The following is a 23,368-nucleotide window of genomic DNA, read 5'->3' on the forward strand; positions in this document are numbered from 1 at the left end:
ATTCACAATTTTTAGAGGGAGACATAAATTTATTAAGGTTAAAGGATCGGAAAGAGGAATAAGGAGGGCAACAGACCCAAAGAGAAAGCATGAATAATAAAAACTATGGATATGAATGAAAACAGAAAGTTTGTAACTAGGAGATGAAATAATTAAATAGAATATTTGCTAAAGCAAAATATAGAAGATGATAATACAGAAGCCATTTTACAATATAGTCCCCTGCTTTGCCCTAAAGCTTAGGAGACTTGGTGGGTCCTGCCTGACTGCTACCACATGAGTACCTTCTAGTTCTCAGAGTCCCTTCCAGTGAACAGTTGTGTTTTTTCATGTGTCAGGTAAAGCACAACTCTCAAGAGTCACTTCCTCAAAACCAGAAGGTTAACATAAATCAGAGAAAACCCTTCATGCTTTTTATATCATTGTCCCCAGTATCTGTTACAGCAGAAGACTGAAGATTGAAAGTAAGAACAGTTAAGGGATGGGATCCCTGGTGGCGCAGCGGTTTGGCGCCTGCCTTTGGCCCAGGGCGCGATCCTGGAGACCCGGGATCGAATCCCACATTGGGCTCCCGGTGCATGGAGCCTGCTTCTCCCTCTCCCTCTGCCTATGTCTCTGCCTCTCTCTCTCTCTCTCTCTCTCTCTGTGACTATCATAAATAAATTAAAAAAATTAAAAAAAAAAAAAAAAAAAGAACAGTTAAGGGACTCTTAGTTGAACTACTGAATGATTCCTTGTCAGGAACCAGGCATGAAATATATGGACTAACTGAATCATAAATCCTACAAGGAAACATAAAGTAACTAAAACCAGTTTGCTGAAAGTATAGTTGACCCTTGAACAACACAGTTGACCATTGAACATATAAACAGGTTTTTTTTTTTACAAATACAGTAAAATACTATAAATATATTTTATTATATTATTAACCATTTCTCTATCTTTATTATAAGAATGTAATACATATAATATTATTAAGATACGTGTTAAATGGCTGTTTATGTGATCAGTAAGCCCTCTGATCAACAGTAGGTGGTTAGTAGTTAAGTTTTGGGAGAGTCAAGTTATACTCAGATTTTTGGCACCCCTCACCCCTGCGTTGTTCAAGAGTCCACTGTTTATCCCTACTATTTCAGCATTCCTCACAAGGCAAGCTTCTCCTAAACTCTGTAATTTCAAAATACGCACGTTTAACATGACAGCTCAAGATGCAGAATGGCTTTGCATGGTCAGTCCCAAGCCAGTTCTTGCTCATTCTGTATCAAATGTTCAACAGAGACATAGATCCCTTATTGTTCACTTTCTAAACATATCTAAATAGAGCAAAGTGAAATGGAAACTGTTAGATTTGGGATATTTAGAGAGAACAATTTTAGGTTATATGAGATGGAAATGGATATTTTATTACCTAAGAAAATGTGTTTCAACTATGAGTTCAGGGAAGAATTCTAGAGAGTTTGTGATTTTAATGAGTGAATGATGTTTGCTTAATTTTTTAAATGTACAAACATTTATTTAATGGAATAGTTTGAGCACCAGGGTGTAGATGTAATGGGCACCGGCAGCAGTAAGTGAAGATTAGGTCCACCTGTGAGCCAATCACTCTGTCATCTGTCACTCAGCTCAGTACTATCGACTGCTAGCATGTCTTTTGACCATTAGTCTTCGGTTGCTCTAGTCCGTAGTCATACTTTAATTGTACCCATAATGGATCCCTGGTAAAGGATAAGAACCATAATAACACTAATGAGATGAGAAATAAAAACAGCATTGACTTGCCAATTCTTGTCATTACTCAGATCTTCTCTGTTCTGAGGGTTGCAAAGTTCTTAACCATGCACATCCAGGTGTTTCTGTTAATGCACTAAATAGAAAAAGTCGTGATTGCATCCAGTTTCATTTTATGGAACATGCATCCATTTTAAAATAATTTGCCCTACCTTTTGTTAACCAAGAGCCTCCTGGCTGATAATTTGAACTAAAGATCTACCCTTTAGTAGCGCACCAATTTTAGGCAGAGTAAGGCAGTTTCTATGCATCCGCCATAGGAAAGCCAGATGCCTTATTTCAATCAGTTAAAAAATGCCTAAAACTGTAAAAATAGTCTGCATTGATAGCACTTCACAGTTACCAAATCTCCTTTACATTTTTCACTTGATCCTAACTTAACCCTTGCTGTTTCCCCCGGTCCACAGTCCACCGTAGGCTGTGCCCTTTCTCCCTACACAGGGTTCCATCCACATCTTCCCCATTCACGTCTCTACCCTGCATCAGGGCTACTTTCTACTGTCTGTGCTTCTCCCAGAAGAGAGAGAGCCCTGCGAGAGGAAGATGTAGCATCCTGGAGACCTGAAATCAGGTCCTCCGGGTCCTCGTCAGCAATTCTAGTATTCCTTATTTCCATTTCCTAGAATCTTTGTGCAGTTCTAATTCCAAATCTTCACCATTGTCCCTCCCCAGGTCCTTCCCATCAGCCCTGAATTGTAGCAGAAGGCTAATGATGGCCATTTATTGACTACCTGCCCTCTCCGAGTTAGTACTAAGTGCTTCATATCAACCAGTTCTGATCCAGAACAACTCTACAAGGTAATGTCCTCCCCATTTTATAGATAAGGAAATTGAGGCTAAAGGAACACAGTCAGTATGTGATAAACTGGAGTTTGAACCCAGGTCTGTCTCATCCCATAGCCCACAGCACTCTCAGTCTCTTTCAAGCTATCAAAGGATCTTTCGAATAACCTTAAAATATTGCATCAACCCCTCACTGTTCTCATGTTTTTTCCTGTTTCCTTTCTTTGCCTTCATCCAAGACCTGTCTCTAACAATTGTCACCTTCTCAAGGCTTCTTCATTTTCCCCTATTGTCTGAGCATCTTTCTTCCCACCTAGTGATAAGATCAGCTCTCGTTTTCTTAAGATAAAGAGTAAAACGCCTTTTCCCTTGGCCCAGCTAATCCTTCTGGTTACTGTCCACATTTCCTCCTTCCTTTCTGGACAAAAGTCTCCAGCATGTGGCCCACACCTGCTTCCTCCACTTCCTCTGCCGGTTTCCTCACCAGCCCTCCTCAGTCTGGCTTCTGTAGTGGCTGCTTGTTCACACTGCCCTCTCAGAAGTTCTTATTGAATTCAGCAGCCTCTCCTCTGCCCTCACCTCTCTCTAGCACAGGGCAGGATTTACCAATCATCCATTCCTCAGATTCCAACTGTGCTTGTTTCTGGGATTGCACATAAATCAGTGCCTCTGCCCCAGAGAAGAGACCCGTTCACATCTGGCCCCACTTAACTCCTAAGAGGAGTTATCTAAGAATTTATCTAAGAATAAGAACTTGGAATACTTATTTCTTTCTCCAGGTCCCTAAGACAATTTTGTCTCTGCCCTCAGTTCTTTTTTTTTTTCCCCTCAGTTCTTTGCTTTTTTGTGACTCACTTGGGTTCATCCATCTCCATGAACTCTGGAATGTCTTCTCTGATCACCTTCCTGTTTGTAACCTTGACCTTTCCTTTGCATCGCAGCCCTGTATTTCCAACTAGAAATGCCTGTGTTATATAAAAATCCGGTTTGTCTAAAACTGAACTTGTCATCACCTTCCAGCTGTCTCTCCTTACTACCTGCACAGTTTCTGTCTGTAGTAAGCCATTCATATGGACACCAAGTTGGATACCTTGGGGTTATCTTGTATGTTTCTCTTCTTACCCATTTATCCATTCTACCAGCATTTGTTGAAACATCCTCTGTTCCAGGATTTTTGTTAAAAGCTGGCAAGACAGACACAGAGGCTGCCCTCAATGTTTCAAAGTTCTGATAGTCCTTCCCTTAAAATGTCTGTGTGTTGTTCCTTCAAACTCTTGCCCTTGTTAGATACTTAACGTGCCCTGGCTTGGACTAGCACAGTAGCTTCCCATCTGAGAGTCTAGCCTTTGGTCTTTTCTCCTCACTTCGTCAGAATACATAGGATGATCCATACTTACACATCAGGTGATATCAAGTAGAAGGTATTTTTTATTTTTACTTGTAAAATATACATACAAATACATACAATAAATTGTAAAATATACGTGCAATCTACCGTCCTAACCATTTGTAAGTGTGCATACAGTTCAGTAGTGTTTAGTACATTCACGTTGTTGTGCAACCAATCTTGAGAACTTTCTTAGTTTGCAAAACTAACAGCTATACCTGTTAAAGGACAACTCCTCATTCCCCTTGCTTTAGAACCCTTGGCAGCTACCCTTCTATTTTCTGTCTCTATGAACTTGACTATTCTAGGGACTTCATATGAACAAAATCACTGGATGTTTGTCCTTTTGTGACTGGCTCTCTTCACTTAGCATGGTGCCCTCAAGGTCCATCCATGGTTCATAGCAGGTGTCAGAATCTCCTTCTCTTTTACAGTTGACTAATATTCTCTGTATGTGTACACCACACTTGGCCTATCCATTCATCTGTTGATGGACACCAAAGGGTTTCCCCATTTGGCCGTTGTGAATAATGCTTCTGCGAGCATGAGAGCACAGATACATCTTTGAGACCCTGCTCTAAATTCTTGTGACTGTATACCCTCAGGTAATTGGTGGATCATATAGTAATTCTATTTTTAATTTTTTGAGGAACCACCATACTATTTTCCACAGCAGCTGCGCCATTTTACACTCCATCCATGCACAAGGCTTAAATTTCTTCACATCCTTACCAACACTTGTTTCCTTTTTTTTTTATAGTAGTCATCTTAATGAGTATGAGGTAGTACCTCAATGTGATTTTCATGTGTATTTCTGTTGTAGTTAGTGATGTTGAGCATCTTTTCATGAGCTTGTTGACACTTTGTAGATCTTCCTTGCAGAAATATCTATTCAAGTTTTTTGCCCTCTTTTTATATATTATTTAAATTCAGTTTGCCAACATATAATACTCAGTACTCATCCCATCAAATGCCCTCCTTAATGTCCATCACCCAGTTATCCCATCCCCCCACTGTTCCTCCCTTTCTGCAACCCTTTGTTTCCTAGAGTTAGGAGTCTCTCATGGTTTGTCTTCCTCTCTGATTTTTCCCCACTCAGTTTCCCTCCTTTCCCTTATGGTCTGTTTCACTATTTCTTATGTTCCACATTATCAGTGAAACCGTATGATAATTGTTTTTCTCCAATTGACTTATTTCACTCAGCATAATACCCTCCAGTTCCATCCATGTCAATGTAAATGGTAGGTATTCATCCTTTCTGATGGCTGTGTCTTTTTTTTTTAAGACTTTGAGAGAGAGAGCGTGTGTGAGAGAGCATGAGGAGGGGGAGTGGGAGAGGAAGGCAAAGGAAGGAGGAGAAGCAGACTCTCCCATGCTGGGGAGTCCAGTGTAGGGCTCGATCCCAGGATTCCAGGATCATGACCTGAGCAGAAGGCAGATGCTTAACCAGCTGAACCACCCAGGAGCCCTTGCCCTTTTTTTAGTTGAGGTGTTTTTTTGTTTTTTTGTTGTTGTTCTTGTTGTTGTTGTTTTGTTTTGTTGTCATTGAGTTGAAGGGGTTCTCACATAGTCTGGATACTGACCCATTATCAGATAAATGATCAGCAAATATTATTTCCCATTCAGTGAGTTGCAGGTGATTTTTATTTTAAAGAGAAGTTTTAGTCTAATTTAGTGATAATGTTTTTGAACTTTAGAATGACCCTCAATTTAAAAGGACATTTTCTATAAATCATTTCAAGAGTAAAACATGTCTTAAATGTTTCTTTTTTACGTCAGATTTTTCTCAGTGCATAAATTACATGGGAAGGTCAATTTTAAATAAATTTTATAAAACTCAGAATAAAGTAGAAGATATCCAGTTATTTGGCCTTTCTTCCAACAGAGGATTACAAATGTGCTTTTGACCTGGCTCTCCAGAGAATATAGCCTTTAAGCTTATTAAATTTGATCAAATGTTATGGAATAAAATCTGTAAAGTACCTAAGAATGAGGACTTATTTTTCAAGCTTGAAAATGGATATAGAAAAAAATCCTGTGAAGGAAGTTGAATAATAAATAGGTTCTGCTGTCTCTAAGTTATGACCTATGTTCCTAAGCTTTAGCATGTTGCGAGGGGCTACAGTTTGTAAAACTTAGTGTAACAAGAGCTTATTGATCTGGTGATTTTTTTTTTCAATATCCAGTTTCCAAAAAGGATTTGCAGGGCATTATGATTCACATACATAATAGCATTCCTGACATTAGAGAATGTTAAAGCCATGTAGTGAGAGTACATAACCATACACATAGATTAAGGTTAATTTTACTTCTAGATTCCTAGTAGCCTTAACAAAAAGAGAGAATACATTATGTAGTTCTCATTGTATGATACAAGGAGGCACACAGATTTATCATCGGAGGCTATTTTTTCCTGGCACAAACTTTAAGAGGAATGTGTCACCAAGATCTTTATAAACCCAACAATGTCACGCATAGTGGATGGCATTTTACAAAAAGACATATAAACATTCTTCATAGGAATCTTGGTTCCTTCCATCTGCCTTTGATAAAAAGCCAAGGGTATGATATGATTCTACAAAGGGATTTCTGTGATAGCTAATGTAATGCAGTTTGACTTTTGATCTCATGGACCAGAATCATCTGTGGCCTAGACTGGACTCAGCCTCATCTTTGGCTAGTAATGCTTTCAAAGCCAGCATATTATCACACCTCTGTAAAAGTTTGGGCCCTTGAAAGATCAAATACCAAACTTCAATGGGGATATAACGCCCCTTAGTTTATATTTTATAATTCTATATCACTTTTTGAAAAGAAAGACATGAACTCCTGCCTGGTGAAAGAGACAACTCTTTGTTGATGATGTAACTTGTTTCTACCCAGGACCTAAGAATCCTGTCTTGAAATTACTGTTCCAGGTCTTGTCTTTTTAAAAAAAACAAGAAGGTAACTGAGGGAGAAAATGAACACTGAAGAAGTAATAAAATGGTAAAGACTGGACCCATAACAAGTAGTCTTCCCAAACCATGTTTACTGAAAATAGATATTTAACAGAATCATGTAACATGTACCCATTTTCCAGACTAAAATCTTCATCTGCTATGTCAGGCACCAGAAGATTGGAAGTTAGAAGTCAAGCCCAACATATAAGAGCCCTGCCTGTACCTCCGCAGGAGGAGCATGTGCTGAGCCTTGCTGGGCTGGGTCTTATCAGAGAACCAAATCAAGATCAAAAGAGCAGTTTCTTCCGGGTACAGTAACTCAGAAATCATGCCTCTGTTTTTTTTTTTGTGTGTGTGTGTGTGTGTTTTTGTTTTGTTTTGTTTTGTTTTTCTTCATGCCTCTGTTTTTTTAGCCGAGATCTGTGCAGCCTCCCCTCTCTTTTTTTTTTTTTTTAATTAACTTTTATTGGTGTTCAATTTACCAACATACAGAAAAACACCCAGTGCTCATCCCGTCAAGTGTCCACCTCAGTGCCCGTCACCCATTCCCCTCCAACACCCGCCCTCCTCCCCTTCCACCACCCCTAGTTCATTTCCCCGAGTTAGGAGTCTTTAGCCTCCCCTCTCTTGTTCCTGTCAAGAGTATTCCTCACACAACAGACTGATTTCTTCTTTTTTTTTCTTTTTTTTTCTTTTTGTTTTTCTTTTTTTTCTTTTTTTTTTTTTTTTAATGATTTCTTCTTAAAAAGGACTACAACTGTAGGCACAAGAGAATTGGCTTTCACAGATCTGGGTGTCACATAAACGGGTAGGGTCACAGTCCAAAAGGAAGGCTAACAAGTCATATTTTTTTCATGTCCTTATCATGGTGCCTTAGCGCAGGGAAGAATGTTAGCTATCGTCATATATTTTCAGGAGAACCAGAAGGGAAACGGAATGGTCGGCAGTGAAGATAGAAACAGGGACTTCAGATCTGCCTTTGCAGTCACCCTGGTGAGAGAGGGTGGCAGTGTGACCAGGGCAGGCACAGCAACGACAACAAGAACTGGCAGGTTTGAGGATATGTTTGGAGGTAGTGCCAACTGGATTTGCTGACCGTGGCTGTGGCGTGTGGCAGAAAGGGAGGCATCAAGGATGACTAAAGGGTTTAGACTTGAGGAACTGGAAGATGGGGTTGCTATCCCCTGAGATTTGGATTCTTAGGTACAATTGAGATTATTTTTAAATTTTCCTAATAATCTCCTTTAAATATTTCAACATCAAAGCAAATCATGAATACAGCCCCTGAACCAAATAGATCATTGGCTCTGCTGTCAAATTTTAAATCATATCAGTAAACTTAGATTTAATATAACAAATTTTACAAAGACATCAAACATCAAAATCCACATTTTTTTAAAAGGAGTTTATTGTTGGGAAGAAAACACATAAAAAGCAGAAATAGCAAAATTTGTTAATATTATATACAGTTTTGTCTTTAGCAGATTTCTTGTCCATTCTAAATTAAAATCTTCATCAGCTACGTCAGTGAATAGATGAGTAAAAGATTGAAGTTAGAGGGTCCGGGGTGGCTCGGTCGATTAGGCATCCGACTCTTGATTTTAGCTCAGGTCATGCTCGCCAGGTCATGAGATTGAGCCCTGCCTTGGGCTCCACACGGGGAGTCTGCTTGTCCCTCTCCCTCTACTCCCTACCCCCTTTACTCGCTCACTCTCTCTCAAATAAAATCTGTAAAAAAAAAAAAAAAAAAGATTAAAGTTAGAAGTTGAGACAGCTAAAAGTCCAGTTTGTTACCTTAGCAGGAATATATACCAGGCATGTTTGGTATATTGTTGATAGACTTTTTTCATAAAAGCATTCCTAGGTTTAAGAAAAATCCAGAAAGCCAGACTATTTTCTTCTGGGTATGATGACTTGAAAGTTCATGAAAAACTATTTCAGTTGTTAAAGAAAAAAAATTAGATAGTCATCATCAAATTACTGATTGGAAAAATAGCTTGAAATTCAGTTGTTGTGTAGAGAGGATGCCTCACATCCAGAAATTCTACATTTACTGGTTTGGCTGTTCACGAATGACCTTCCCAGGAGAACCAAGGTCCAGGGGGAACTCACCCAGCTGCTTGTGTGAGCTTAGCCAGCCCCTCAGGTCTTCCTGCCCCTTCACCTATACATAGTAACTCTCTACAAGCTAAAATGGGTTTATTTGGGGGGAAAAATATGGCCCTAATGGAAAGTTGCTTTTTACTTACTTTTTACTGCATTTTATGGGAGAAAGTGTATGTGATAATGGTATTTGGAGATTTGTGAGGGTCTGACCCCTTATAGATATTGGCAGTGTGTTGAATACATGCGAGATTTTTTGGGCATGCATGTTCCTTGTGTGTGTGTGTGAGAGAGAGAGAGAGTGTGTGTGTGTGTGTGTGTGTGTGTGTGTGTGTGTTTTCTACGTGACCAGCTACACAGCAGGGCATCATCTACTTTGCATCGTTGCAGCTGCCCACCCCAGACTGACTAGCCTGAACCCGCCTCCCCGCCCCCCCGCCCCCCGGGCCCATGAACAATGGCATGTCTTACCACTTGGCTGAATGAAGGGGTCGTGTGTTGAGCTCTGGAACTGAGCCTGGGATTTGAACATATGAATTCACTAACATGAGCCACTATTGAGCCCAGATTTTTTTTCCCCAGGCAAATCTAGACTTGTCAGTGGCCTAGCCACACAAAGCTAGCAGAGACAGCTGATCAGATGGGTTCCTGTTCTCTTCTACTTCCTGTCATTGGATTTAGGGCTACCAGTAGCTCTCGTGCAGACCTTTCGTTTCAGGTTTGAATGTGGTTTTGACTCATCTTGCCAACTGTGCAACAGCATTGACACAGGGAGGGGCTCTAGATGGAACGGTCCCCCTCCCTGTTTGGTCTTACCGGAAAGAGCAAGTAGAAAAGGAAAGGGGTTAGGGCTTTACTGACACTGTGCCTCCAAGATATATTTGCAGAAAGGTTAAGCCCGTATTTGTTTATTCTCCAGTTTAGCATATCATAAGAAGTGGTGGAGATAAATGGTATCGTTTTATTTGCGTATGTGGTGGTGTGTTGTGATATTATCAGAATAAACTGTACTTAGTTTTACAAATTTTTCACTGAAGGGCTAGCAGATTTTGTTATAAGGCAGCATAACTGTTCTCTTGCGGCTTCATTAATTATGATGCCTAGACATAATTAGGCTCTATCTAAGAATAGCAGAGAAGATGGAAAATAATTCTGGGGGAAAGAGTTGAGATTCTGAGAAACTGTGAAAGAACATAAAAGAGGACATCCATGGATTCTCAGGAGGAGCACAAGGGCTACAGTGTTATCCATCCTCAGTGACGGCTCCCGTGAGGGTGTTAGGATGCTCTTACCCTCTTGACTCTGTTTCCATTTCATGGTACCTTATAATGAAACATCCTCTGTGATTCAGAAGTAACAGTTTCGATGATTGAAAGTAGATCCATTCATTTTTAAATAATGGACTTTGTTTTTTAGAATAGTTTTGTGTGTGTACAGCGTTCTCATATATACCTCCTCTCCCCTACACCGTTCCCCCTGTTACTAGCATCTTGCACTGGTGGGTACAGCTGATGAGCCAGTATTGATACTATAGTGTAAACTAAAGACCACAGTTGACATGAGGGCTCACTCTTTGTGCAGTGCTGTTTAGTGGGTTTTGACACGTGCATAGTGTCGTGGAGCCCCCAGTACGGTATCAAAAAGAGTAGTGTTGCTCTTTCTCCTGCACTCCACCTGTTCATCCCTCCCCTACTTTTACCCTGAACCATTAGCAACCACCAATCTTTTTACTGGCTCAGTAGTTTTGCCAATCCACTCATTTTTTTTTTAAAGATTTTATTTATTTATTCATGAGAAACGCAGAGGCAGAGACATAGGCAAAGGGAGAAGTAGATTCCTCACAGGCAGCCCAATGCAGGACTTGATCCCAGGACCCCAGGATCATGCGCTAAGCCAAAGGCGGATGCTCAGCTGCTCAGCCACAGGGGTACCCCTGTCAATCCATTCATTTTTAAGTAACTACCCAGATGTTCCTGAGGACACATCATTGACTCCTTTATTCATAAAATGAACCCTCAGTCGATACCATGTGCCAGGTAGTGTCATACACATTTGGGAATATAGCAGAGGACCAGCAATGCAAAATCCCAGTCTTCATGAAGCTTACATCTTAGTACTTCCAGCCTTCCATCTTGGCTAGGTCCTAAGGGGGAGTGAAGGATCCCATGAAGACACAGAATGAGAGGAGGTAGTTGGAGAATTTGGGAACAGGACCTCCTGCCCATTAGCCCCCACCTCAGTCTCAGGGCAGACCCCAACTTCCCTGCTTCCTTCCTGCAGCTAGTCCCAGGAATTCCATCTGCTGGCCTCCTCCACCTGCCACCTGCCTTTTCTCTCCTAAGAACTGCTGGGGCACAATGTTGCTTCTCAACTTTTTCTCTCCTGTTGTTTCTCTCTTTCCTTTTTCTTCTTTAAGATTTTATTTATTTAGTTATTTGATACAAAGAGTGTGCACAAGCAGGGCGAGCAGCAGGCAGAGGGAGAAGCAGGCTCTCTGCTAAGCATGGAACCCAGTGCAGGGCTGAATCCCAGGACCCTGGGATCATGACCTGAGCCAAACACAGACGCAGACGTTTAACTGACTGAGCCACCCAGGTGCCCCCATCTCCTGCTGTTTCTAAATTAAGTGCAGGCACCTCTTTCAGACTTTCATTAAGCTTTTATTACAGTTACTTAAAGCCCTGCCTGGTGCTAGTAAAATTAGAATAGAAAGCAAAACTAGAAGAAATAGATGCCCATGATTATCATCTAAATACTGACTGGACAAGGTGTTCTTTGGAAGTGGATGACCTAGAGTTCTCTGTCTTACCCTCTGAATCCTCTCTTCTTGGGCACGTGAACATCAGTTCTCCTGTGTTGCCATAAACAGCCCCCTTCTCTAAACCTACTGCCTTCTCCCTCACCCTAGTCCTCTGGAAAGACAGGAGGTTTCATGACTGAGGATGGGCCAGAGGGCAGGTGGAAGATTGAGAGACTTCTGTTTCCTCTTTCCAACCTCGGCCTCCTTGTTTCACAAGAATTAATTGATCAATTAAATGGGCTCCTTAGAACCTCCTGAGCATATTCTTAAGTGCAGACCTGGTGCTCCGCTTCTACAGGCTGGCGAGAGCCTGTTGTGTGTATCTCTTCCCAACTGCACGTCCAGTGACATCACACTGGTCACTTGAATTGGTCATAGAGGGAGTATTTAACCATGGAAATCAATGCTACTTTCTTTTCCAGAGTTACTTTTTTCCAGCGTTCTATGGGATAGACCCTCTTGGTCAAATTCTTTTTTTTTTTTTTAATATTTTATGTATTTATTCATGAGAGACACACAGAGAGAGAGAGGCAGAGACACAGGCAGAGGGAGAAGCAGGCTCCATGCAGGGACCCTGACCTGGGACTCGATCCCGGATCTCCAGGATCATACCCTGGGCTGAAGGCGTGCTAAACCACGAGCCACCCAGGGATCCCCTTGATCAAATTCTTATATAGATTCTGCCGCAGGAAATAAATTCGTGAACACTGTATTCCTAAGCTCTACCTCTACTCTCCATGGTTGGCGGGGGGGGAGCTGCCAGCCAAAGGCAGCAGGAGCTTCAACCCATAAGTTTTGAAAACCAGGCTTTGCATCAAGCTGCGCAGAACTTGCTCACCCTTTTCATTTCCCTTGAAAGGAGGACTGAGGCATTATACAGGTGGTTCCACCCATGTTGTCTTCATCGATGGCTCACAACAGTGTGACCATAAAACTTGCAGGGGAGGCGCTGGGCCATGACTACAGTGAGCGTGGCTCTTCCCCAGGCCGCAGACCGTGTGCTTGCCCACGTGTCATGAACAAGGCGCCCCCCATGCTGACTCCCCTTTCTGCCCTGTGTAGGACTGCACACGCAAGAGCCAAAGCTGACGCCGCCGACCAGGCTGCCCAAGCTGCCCGCCAGGAGTGTGACATCGCAAGAGCTGTGGCCAGGGAGCTGTCGCCTGACTTCTACCAGCCAGGTGAGACCGTTGCCCACTGATGGGAGAGCTAGGAGTTGGACCTTCGGTTTCCTTTCTTTTTTTTCCCTTTTCCTTAAAGGTCTGTGAATACCAGCAATACTACAAAACAAGTAGGTATAAAAAGTGCTAAGTATTTGAAGTCTGAGTGTTAGTGCTGGAGATTTGGTTTATTCCCCAGTGTCTCTCCCTTCCTGCCTCCTGACTCCCAGCAACAAACTTTGAGCTGATAGCATCAAATGAGATGGGAATCCCAAAGAAGTACCTGATTCTAAGAAATGGCGTTAGCGTGTTAGTGACTGTCGTGGATGTCGTCACAAACATTCCAAATTCAGAGCCAGGTATAACAATACTGTTAGCGGTAGTAAGAGATGAACCAATAACTATTGTGACTATTTTTTAAAATATTTCTAAACTGAATTTCAAAGGACTGTAGTTAGGTAGGGACATACACACTTAAAGGCAGACTAATATGCATATATTAACAGGAAAATCCAAGTCATGGTAGAAGAAATTAAAATAACAACCTCAAAAAAAAAATCAGACTCAGTCCAGATCATCTACCTCTCAAATGTAATAAAGTAACAATACACAAATATTTGCAGTAGGTTTAAATATTTAACTCACTTCCTAGTGAGTTAAACCACTTCCTAGTGGTTTCTTAGTAGATTGTTTCCATCCCTTTCTATAATACTCTAGCTGCTTTTTTATTTATGTTTCTTCATTGTTTTAGAAACATCTTCCTAGTAATTGAGGGATCAACAGATTTCTAAACGAAGGGATCAAAATAAATGCTCTATAAGTTTCTACATACCAAAATTTGTATTTTCTTGGTAAAGAATTTTTCCACATTGGTTTCTATGAACTCAAGCTGGAAAATTAGCACCCTGTACAACAACAAAGGTGTTCAATCCATGTTTGGTTCCAGTAAAGGTAAGATAATCCTGGAACCCACTAAATGAACTAGGCAGGTCAAAGTGAACAGTATAGCAAGATCCATACAAAAGCTAGAAACTTGGCTGTAATAAAGGATGGAAGAATGGAGAAGGTAAAGGACATGGTGATTTTTTTTTCTCCTACAAAGAGTGAAGACAGTAAAAGTCTAGGGGAAGAAGACTCCATTTTTACATGAGAGAGACTAAAAAGGACTCATTCTATTTGTTGCTGAGTGATAGAGCTGTCAGAGGGACTTCTGTAATAGTTCAACTCCAGGGAGACAACCATGGTAATGGGTGTTTTCTTTAACGTGCCTCTTTTTTAAGCCTCTGGATGAGACTTCAATCATTTAATGTATATGTATATAATTAAGAAAGGGGAACCCTCCGTTCTTTGCAGTGACCTCTGCTAGGAATAAACTATTTCCTGGTGTGACATGAACTCACACTTCCCTGATGCCTAAGTATATTATTGGTCACTACCTGTTGGTGTGACAGCTGCAGATAGAGTGCAGCCACCCAAGAGGTACTGTCCTGTTCCCTCCCCAATGGCACTACCCCTGGGAAGCAGCTCAGTACTCAGGAGATCGGTGCTGCCCCATGAAGTAGTCCTAGGCTTGAGCCTCTCTGAAAGCAAACAAACTTAGTATTGTTGTCTGCAGATGGTAATTTCTAGGTTCTGTTGCTAATTCTCTTGGGGGACAGGGTCCCTATAGATTTCTATTAGGTGTTACCAAGAGGTAAATGATACTGAAGGTCATCTCAGTTTCCCAGACTAAGTGGTTTTAAAAGCCTTTTATGGCCTAAAAGCATTTGAGGGAAGAAAATATTGTGGGAAACTGTAATTCCACCCTCTTCGCTAACATACCAGCTTCATACAAGCAAGTTGTCCATCAGTAATGAATACATCACAGTAGCGCAAGTTGACAACGGGTCTATTTAAGACAAGGGCTGAGGGGAAGGCTGCAGTCCCCTCTGACCCACAGCCAACTCTTCCCTCAGCAACTGGATAGAAAGCCTTTTCTGTACTAAGTATTATTGATCTTCTCAAGGGAGCATAACTCAAGCTTTCCATTCTGCATTTATAGGGCGATCAAATCAGACATTTCTAAAAGGGCTTTCAAGTACTTTTTTAAAATCAGGCTTCGCATTTAATTTATGTATCTTAGATATAAATATTTCCATTGTTTGAAATGCATTTGTCGTGCATAGAAGTTGTTGGCCCTGGGATAAAGGAGGTCTGCTCTACCTTACATTTTGAACGCTTTTTCCCAGCATTGGCAATATTTTCAGATATTTGCCATTAGTTAAATCTAATCTTGCTTTTAGTTCAAAACTGCATTATTCTACAGTTCAGTTAAAAACTAAGGAAAAAATAGACCCATGGGGGATGGTCACCCAAAGGGTTAAGTTCAAACAAATAATAAAAAGCATACAAGTGAAGTTATATGAGTATATATGTAGATAATTACACATATACACACAAAGAAACCTTACTCGTCATGTGTACAAGTGGCACAGTAAGTCATCCCCCAAAAACTTAGATTTGACCTTTCCCTTTGAGAGTTAAATTTTCAAATGACCCGGGATCCTGCACAAAGATATATAGTGATCATAAGAAATAGCACAGGTATATTACAGCAAGATTTCCTTGTAACCTGATTGAGTGTATTAAAACATCTAAACAATTGGTCACCCAAAGTAGTATAGGAAAAAAAAAAGCCACAGAGGCAAAAGTTGGCAGCGCCCATCCAGACACCGTCCAGAGGAGAGAGAAGCCGAGGCCAAAATCTCAGAGTATTGCATTTGAATTGGCAAGGACGTTGGTGTTATGGGGAAGATGCAAGGAACTGCAGCCAACCGTGGATGGCTTTATTGGCAAGATCATCCAACGGAGGAAATGGATGCATCAGGCTAGCTCAGCCTCATGCCTGTCGATATTTGATTCATCTCATGCTTCTTGTCCTGATTCCATGCTCACCGTAACCTTCTGATGTGGGATTGAGCCGCTCACGGAGGTCTACCAACAGGAACAGCATGCACTGGTGCTTTTGGCGCGAGTCCCCTGGCCTAGGCGATGTTTACAGAGCTCATTGTCAACTAACAAATTGACCTTCTGGTGTTTTACATCAGTCTTGTGAGCTCTGCTGATGTGAGTCTGCCCCAAGGGATGGCTCTGCTTCAAAGTGCTGATGAAATCAGGTTTCTAAGCCAGGAAAGCTGAGATGAGATTTTGGCCCATCACTGAGGAAGCAGAGGAGAGACTGATTGGGAAACTGTATGGCTCTTTGTCGTGCTCTTCCAGTCTCCTTCCCATGAAGGGACTGACTTTGTTTTTAATTTCAAGGGGTATTAACAGGGTGCAAAACTTTTCTATTTATCAGCTATGGGAGAGACTGGGTGAGAAAAGACTGAAAAGTACTGCCCCAGGATGTGGTATAAGCATATTTACCTTGACCCTCTTAGGAGACAACTAGCCCACTTCCTGAGGCAACATCCTCAGCAAGTGAGCACTCTTCTCTTCCTATGTTTAAACGTGTGTATTAGTTAATTCAGCTGCTATAACGAAGGAAAGTACTACAGACAGGGTGGCGTAAGCAATGGAAAGTTATTTCTCAGAGTTCTGGAGGCTGAAAATCTTGAGATTAGAGTGCCAGTATTGTTGGGTTCTGGGAGAGAGCCATCTTCCCAGCTTGGAGATGGCCTTCTCCCTGGGTCCTCACGTAGCCTTCCGTGGGTGTATGTGTATGGTTAGAGACAGAGAGAGAGAGAGAGAGAGAGAGAGAGAGAGAACTCTGGTGTTTCTTCCTCTTTCTAAAGGTAAGGGCACAAACGCTGTCATGAGGGTCTCACTTTCATGACCTGATCTAAACCTACTTACCTCCTGAAGCCCGCACTTCTAAATATGAACACACTAGGTGTTTAGAGCTTCAGCATACGTATTTGGGGGAGACACATTTAGTCCATAATAGCATGTACGTGCACACACATAATTCTCTGTACATTACTTAAAGTGAAATATTTAGGCTATTATGGGCCAGTGTTAATAACTAAGCTCACATTTCTGGTATGAATTAGAAATCTTTAGAGATCAGAACATATTTTCATTATATAATGGTCCGTGCTTATCATTAATATGTAGTATTTTGGAATAAGGGAAGTATCCTGGAACAGATGACTTCTAAACCCACTCTCCAAAACCCAAAACCCAGAATCAGTCTTTTCATGGAAAAAGGGAAATGGAATAATCCACTAGTTGACATGAAATTAATAATTCATGAGCTTGCCGGTTATTCCTACCACTTACCTCATTTCTGTATATTCAGCTCCACAAATGTGTGCCGAGAGCCAGCCTGGCGCAAGGCACAAGAATGGATGTCCCGCAGCTTGCAGACAAGAGCGCTGTGGCTATGCTCATGCAAGTGGCAGTATTTTTATAGATGGGACTCCTCAAGTCCTGTAGGAAAGGGGCATTCTTTCCACATAGAATATGAAAGTAATCATGCTACTGGACATACAACCTTTGCAGAATCTCTCAGTGTGATCCTCTTGTACTGATTGGCAGTCTCTTTAGAAAATATCTCATTTCTATTTAATGAATTCTGATGTTACTACAAAGCATTTGCGATCAGCCCTGCCCTTGTGGACATTTGTTCCGGGGAACCTTCACGGCGCTCCTTCTGCCCATAGGCAGCCCACCGAGGCTCACCTCTGAGGAACGAGTTGCATGCCCTGCTGTCACCATCTGCCGTACCCTCCGTTCAGAGCCTTCCCGCCAACTGTAGCAAGGAACCTTTCAGTGCTCAGTGGTGGGGCATGTCAGTGAGCAGGTGACTCGCATCTGACTTCTTCCTACTATGAATCCCCAGGGGAAGAAGTCGCTTAGGATTCACAGATGTGGCCTGTAAAGATAGAGGAAAACGCTTACGGTGACGGCTCTCGACATACATGGTCATGTTGCTCCCCGGCAGTCACCTGACTAGTCTCTTTAATGAACTGCTGCATCTCATCAGTTTCATGCTGCTGGCATGGCACTGCTGACACACATTACTGCACAGAACAAGGAGCAAGCACAACACGTGCCTTCCAAGAAGATAGTCCAGGAAAAACTTCTGTCCTCTGCATTATATGTCTTATTCAAGAAGCATTTCGTCTTACTCTGGAAAATCTAACTGTATATCCTCCTTTAGCTGGCCAGTCCCCACGTGACTGCCCCATGTTGGAACCATTGCCCGCTGGAGTTAGGCCCACCTCTAGACAACATTTTTTATTTTTTGCAGGCTTTTAAATGGCTATATTGGGTACATTAGAATCACCTGGAGCATGTGTTAGACATTAAGACTTGGCACTTATTCCGAGGTCTCTGCGACTTGCACCCCAGCTGCCTTTGATGGACAGCAAAAATGGAGCCACTGCTTCAGAGTACATTTATTTTCTTATCTAGCCATTTATTAATGGACAGTAAAGCTGAGAAATTTAATGTGGAAGGAAGTCCAAGAATGTATGTCCACGATTCTAGTAAATTCTTTTTATTGAGGAGTACTTGATATCCAATGTCTCTGGTATACAGTATTGTGATTTGACAATTCTGTGCATTATGCAATGCTCACCTTAGGTGCAGTTACCATCCCCTTCACCTATTTTGCCAACCCCCTTTTTCCCTCTGGCCACCTCCAATTTTCTGTATTTATGAATCTGTTTCTGGGGGGGTTTTAGTTCGTTTGTTTTGTTGTTTAGATTCCACATGTAAGTGAAATCATGCAGTATTTGTCTTTCCAAATCTGACTTATTTCACTTGGCATAATACTCATTAGGTCTGTCCATTGTCACAAAAGGCAAGGTCTCATTTTTTATGGCTGAGTAATATTCGTGTGTGTGTGTGTGTGTGTGTGTGTGTGTGTGTGATGTGCTTACCACATATTCTTTATTCATATGTAAATGGACACGGTTGCTTCCACATCTTGTCTATTATAAATGCTGCAATAAACATAAGGGTGCACATATCTTTGAAATAGTGTTTGTTTTCTTGTGGTAAATACTCGGCAGTGGAATTACTGTAATGTATGGTATTTCCATTTTTAATTTTTTGAGGAACCTCTGTAGTGTTCTCCCCAGTAGCTGAGCCAATTTGCATTTCCACCAAAATAGTGCACTTGGGTTCCCTTTTCTTCACACCTTCAACATTTATTATTTCTGATCTTTTTGATAACATAACTAAGCTATTCTGACCGGTGTAAGGCGATACCTCATTGTGGTTTTAATTTGTATTTCCTTGGTCATGAGTGATGCTGAGGATCTTCTCAGGTATCTCTTGGCTATCTGTATATATTCTTTGGAAAAATGTTTGTTTAGGTCCTCTGACGTTTTTTTAATCAGATTATTTGGGTTTTTGGTGTTGCGTTGTATAAGTTCTTTATATATTTTTTGATACCCCTCATCAGACATATCATTTGCAAATCTCTTCTTCCAGTTAGTAGGTTGCCTTTTCATTTCCTTCTCTGTGCAAAAGTTTTTTATTTTGACGTAGTCTTAATTGTTTAATTTTGCTTTTGTTTTCCTTGCCTGAGGAGACATACCTAGAAAAATTTTGCTATGGCCAATGCCCAAGAGATTATTGCCAGTTTTAGTAGTTTTAGGTTTTCAGGCCTGATGTTTAGGCCTTTGATCCATTTTGAGTTTATTTTCATGTATGGTGTAAGATAGTGGTCCAGTTCCCCAGCCATTTATTAAAAAGGGACTGTCTTTTCCTTACTATATATTCTTGCCTCCTTTGCCATAGATTGACCATATAAGCATGAGTTTAATTCTGGGTTCTCTGTTCTGTCCCACTGATCTATGTGTCTGTTTTTGCGCCAGTACCATACTGATTTTGCTGTGTAGTATGGCTTGAAATCTAGATTGTGATACCTCCAGGTTTTTTTGTTCTTTTTCAAGATTGCATTAGCCATTTGAAGTCTTTTGCAATTCCAACAAATTTTAAGACTATTCTGATTCTGTGAAAAATACTATTGGTGTTTTGATAGGGATCCATAGATTGCTTTGAGTAGTAGGGACACTTTAATGATACTAATTCTTCCAATCCATGAGCATGGAACATCTTTACATTTGTGTCATCTTTGTGTCTTTCATCAGTGTCTTTCTTACAGTCTTACAGTCTTCAGAATACAAGTCACCTCCTTGGTTAATTCCTGGGTATTTTATATTTGGTGCAGTTGTTTTCTTAAGTTCTCTTTCTGCTACTTCATTATTAGTGTTTAGAAAAACAACAGATTTCTGTATATTAATTTTGTATTCTGCAACTTTACTGAATTCATTTACTCATTCTAATAGTTTTTTGGTGGAGTATTTAGGGTTTTCTGTGTATATTGTATAGTATCGTGTTATCTGCAAATATTGACAGTTTACTACTTTACAAATTTGGATAAATCCTAAATTTGTGAGCTGCACCGTTATGGTCTCACATTTTCAAAATGAAGCATGTGGGCTTTATTTCTCATGGTTCAGTGACTGTATCTTTTCCTCACAACTTTAAGAATGTATAACCAATCATGTTTGTCAGAGTCCATTTTCCCCTGCTCTTTTCTGTCCTGGTAATTAAGTTAAATATTAGTTTTTAATGTGCCTTTATCTTTAGGTTAGCAAAAATAACTTTTGTTCCTACCCCTTAGATTGAAGGCATTAAAAGTATGTTGTAATTTCTGTATTCCAGTAATGCTGTAAAATTGAATAGCAGTGAAGTACAAATAAAATCAACCAACTCTGACGAAATTTTGGCTAGAAGGGTTAAGAGGAAAAATACATAAGGAACACACTGCATCAGACTGTATCAGATATTAGCCCTTATCTCACAGGAGAGGTGGAGAGATTTTGTAATAAATAAATAAATGTGCCATGGAATCATGAGGTTCTTCTCCATGAAAGACCCGTATAAATGACCTTAATGGGCTTTTTAAAGGAGGGGCACATCTGTTGATGAAAGAACACCACTTTCTGGTGCTGCTGCTACTACTTCTTTCTCTTGGTGGTATGTGCAGGTCCCAGCATCAAGAGAGAATTTAGAAACAGGAAAATAGTCACCTTTTGAAGGATTCTCAGGTGCCCCTTTTTCTTCAGTGCACTGAGATACCTTTCTCTAGGCCAAGAATTTATACTTTCAAAGAAAATTGCCAAATTTGGGGGAGCTTACCAAGTTTAGAAAGGAAATCACGATTGTTGACACATGATCTTATCCTATTTGGATGAAAAATGGGATAATACTGTTTGTTATGTTTGGGGCCCTGAATATAACGTATAATTGTGGGTCTTTGGGAATTCTCATTTTTCTGTTTAAAGTATTACATTATACGTTGCATCATATTTTAAGGATGCACAGGAGCTGTGTGACTTTTTGGTTTTCAGCTACAATAGCTGTTTTCACATTGGTCAATTGACATGATGCCTGCTTCCTAAGATTTTGGTGAAGCTTTAAATTGGAAAATACCTTATCTAAATAGCAGTCTCAGAACAATAAAAACTACTCAGAACACCAGAGAAGAGCAATCGAAAGTATAAGTAGGCCATGTGTATTTTAACGATTAAGGATGATTGTTCTTCAGCTTCTCTGTAAATCTTCTGAGTTTGGGTTGAAGAGTAGGAGTAGGGGGCAGGGAGGAAAGTGAACAGATGCCAGTTTCTGTAAACAAATTGGTGGGGTGGTTTCTCCTTGTATACTTAAGGATGATATTGTTGGCTCCTGCCCATTTGCAGAGAATAGGGCCACCTGTACTGTATGACCTTGACTTCACCTCATGAGATGAAAGTGGCTGATAGGTTGAGCAGTGGCCATAAGAAGTATGTGCTCATAGGGGAGGAGCTGAGAGGTGAAGTGCCTACAGGGAAGGCGCTGCCTTGGAGTGCTGTCTTGGACAGCCCCAGGATTTCCACTGCCTGGACCACTGACTTTTATAAACTCTCAAGGCAGTACCATCTTGTGCAGCATAGTCTGAGTCTTTACTCTTTCTTTACTCCTTCAAAAATTCCCACATTTCAGTACAATTTTTTAATTAAAATATGGTTGACACACCAAATGTTACTTTATTAATAAACTTGTTTATTTGTTTTGTAAGAGAAAGAGAGTGGGAGCAGGGGCGGGAGGGGCCGAGGGAGAGAGAATCTTAAGCAGACTCCTTGCTTGAGCATGGAGCCCAGCACAGGGCTCAGTCTCACAACCCTGAGATCAGATCATGACCTGAGCCAAACTCAAGAGCCAGACAGACACCTAACTGACTGAGCCACCCAGTTGCCCCACCAGATGTTACTTTAGTCTCAGGTGTATAGCATAGTGATTCCACAAATTTATACATTTAGGCTTTGCTCACCGCAAGTACAGTGACCATCTGTCACCATACTATGCTATTACAATATCATTGACTATATTCCCTATGTTATACCTTTCATCCCCATCACTTATTCTGTAACTGGAAGCTTGTATCTTCCAATCACCTTCACCCATTTTGCTCATCCCACCACTCCCTTCCCCTCTGGCAACCATCCATTCTCTGTATTTATGAATCTGTTCCTGCTTTTAGTGTGTTTTGCTTTTTAGATTCCACATATAAATGAAATCATGTGGTATTTATTTGTCTTTATATGATTAATTTCACTTGAGTAATACCCTCTAGGTCCATCCATGTTGCCACAAATGGCAAAAATCTCCTTTTTCATTGCTGAATAACACTCCATTGTGTGTATATACATCTTTTTTATACATTCATCCATCAAGGGACACCTCGGTTGCTTTAATATCTTGGTTATTGCAAATAATGCTGCAGTAAACACAGGGATGCAAAGATCTGTTCAAATTAGTATTGTCATTTTCTTTGGGTAAATACCCAATAGTGGAATACTGGATCATATGGTATTTCTGTTGTTAATTTTTTGAGGATGTAAAGTGATATCATTGTGGATTTTATTTGCATTTCCCTGATGATTAGTGATGCTTAGCATTTTTTCATGTGTCTGTGAGCCATCTGTATGTCTTTGGGGAAATGTCTTTTCAGGTCCTTTGCCTATTTTTCAATTAGATTGTGGGGGTTTTGGTGTTAAGTTGCATTAGTTCTTGCGTAAGATTTTGGACATTAACCCCTTATTGGACATATCTTCTCACATTTAGTAGGTTGCCTTTTTGATTTGTTGATTTTCTCTTTGCAAAAGCTTTTTATTTTGATGTGGTCCCAATGGTTTATTTTTGCTTTTGTTTCCCTTGTCTGAGAAGACATAGCTAGAAAATTTATAACTTTCATCCCCTACGATGGTGCCACGGCTGGTGTCAAACAGATTATTGTCCATGTTTCCTTCTAGGAGCTTTATGGTTTCAGGTCTCACATTTAGGTCTTTAATCCATTTTTATTTTTGTGTATGGTTTAAGAAAATGGTCTACTTTCATTCTTTTGCATGTAGATGTCTAGTTTTCT

The 23,368-nt window shown here is 40.7% G+C and overlaps 1 protein-coding gene across 4 annotated transcripts in view; it reads left to right on the forward strand.

The window, feature by feature from the left end:
• Window positions 1-23,368, forward strand: part of JPH1 (junctophilin 1) — an 84,784-nt gene that overhangs the window by 48,029 nt on the left and 13,387 nt on the right. For all 4 annotated transcript variants that reach the window (XM_041769368.1, XM_041769370.1, XM_041769369.1 and 1 more), the window contains exon 3: window positions 12,866-12,984. In XM_041769368.1, coding sequence (XP_041625302.1) covers window positions 12,866-12,984 — 119 coding nt within the window. The remainder of the gene's footprint in view (window positions 1-12,865; window positions 12,985-23,368) is intronic.

Source organism: Vulpes lagopus, chromosome 9 (assembly GCF_018345385.1).
Source record: "Vulpes lagopus strain Blue_001 chromosome 9, ASM1834538v1, whole genome shotgun sequence".
Lineage (NCBI taxonomy): Eukaryota > Metazoa > Chordata > Mammalia > Carnivora > Canidae > Vulpes > Vulpes lagopus.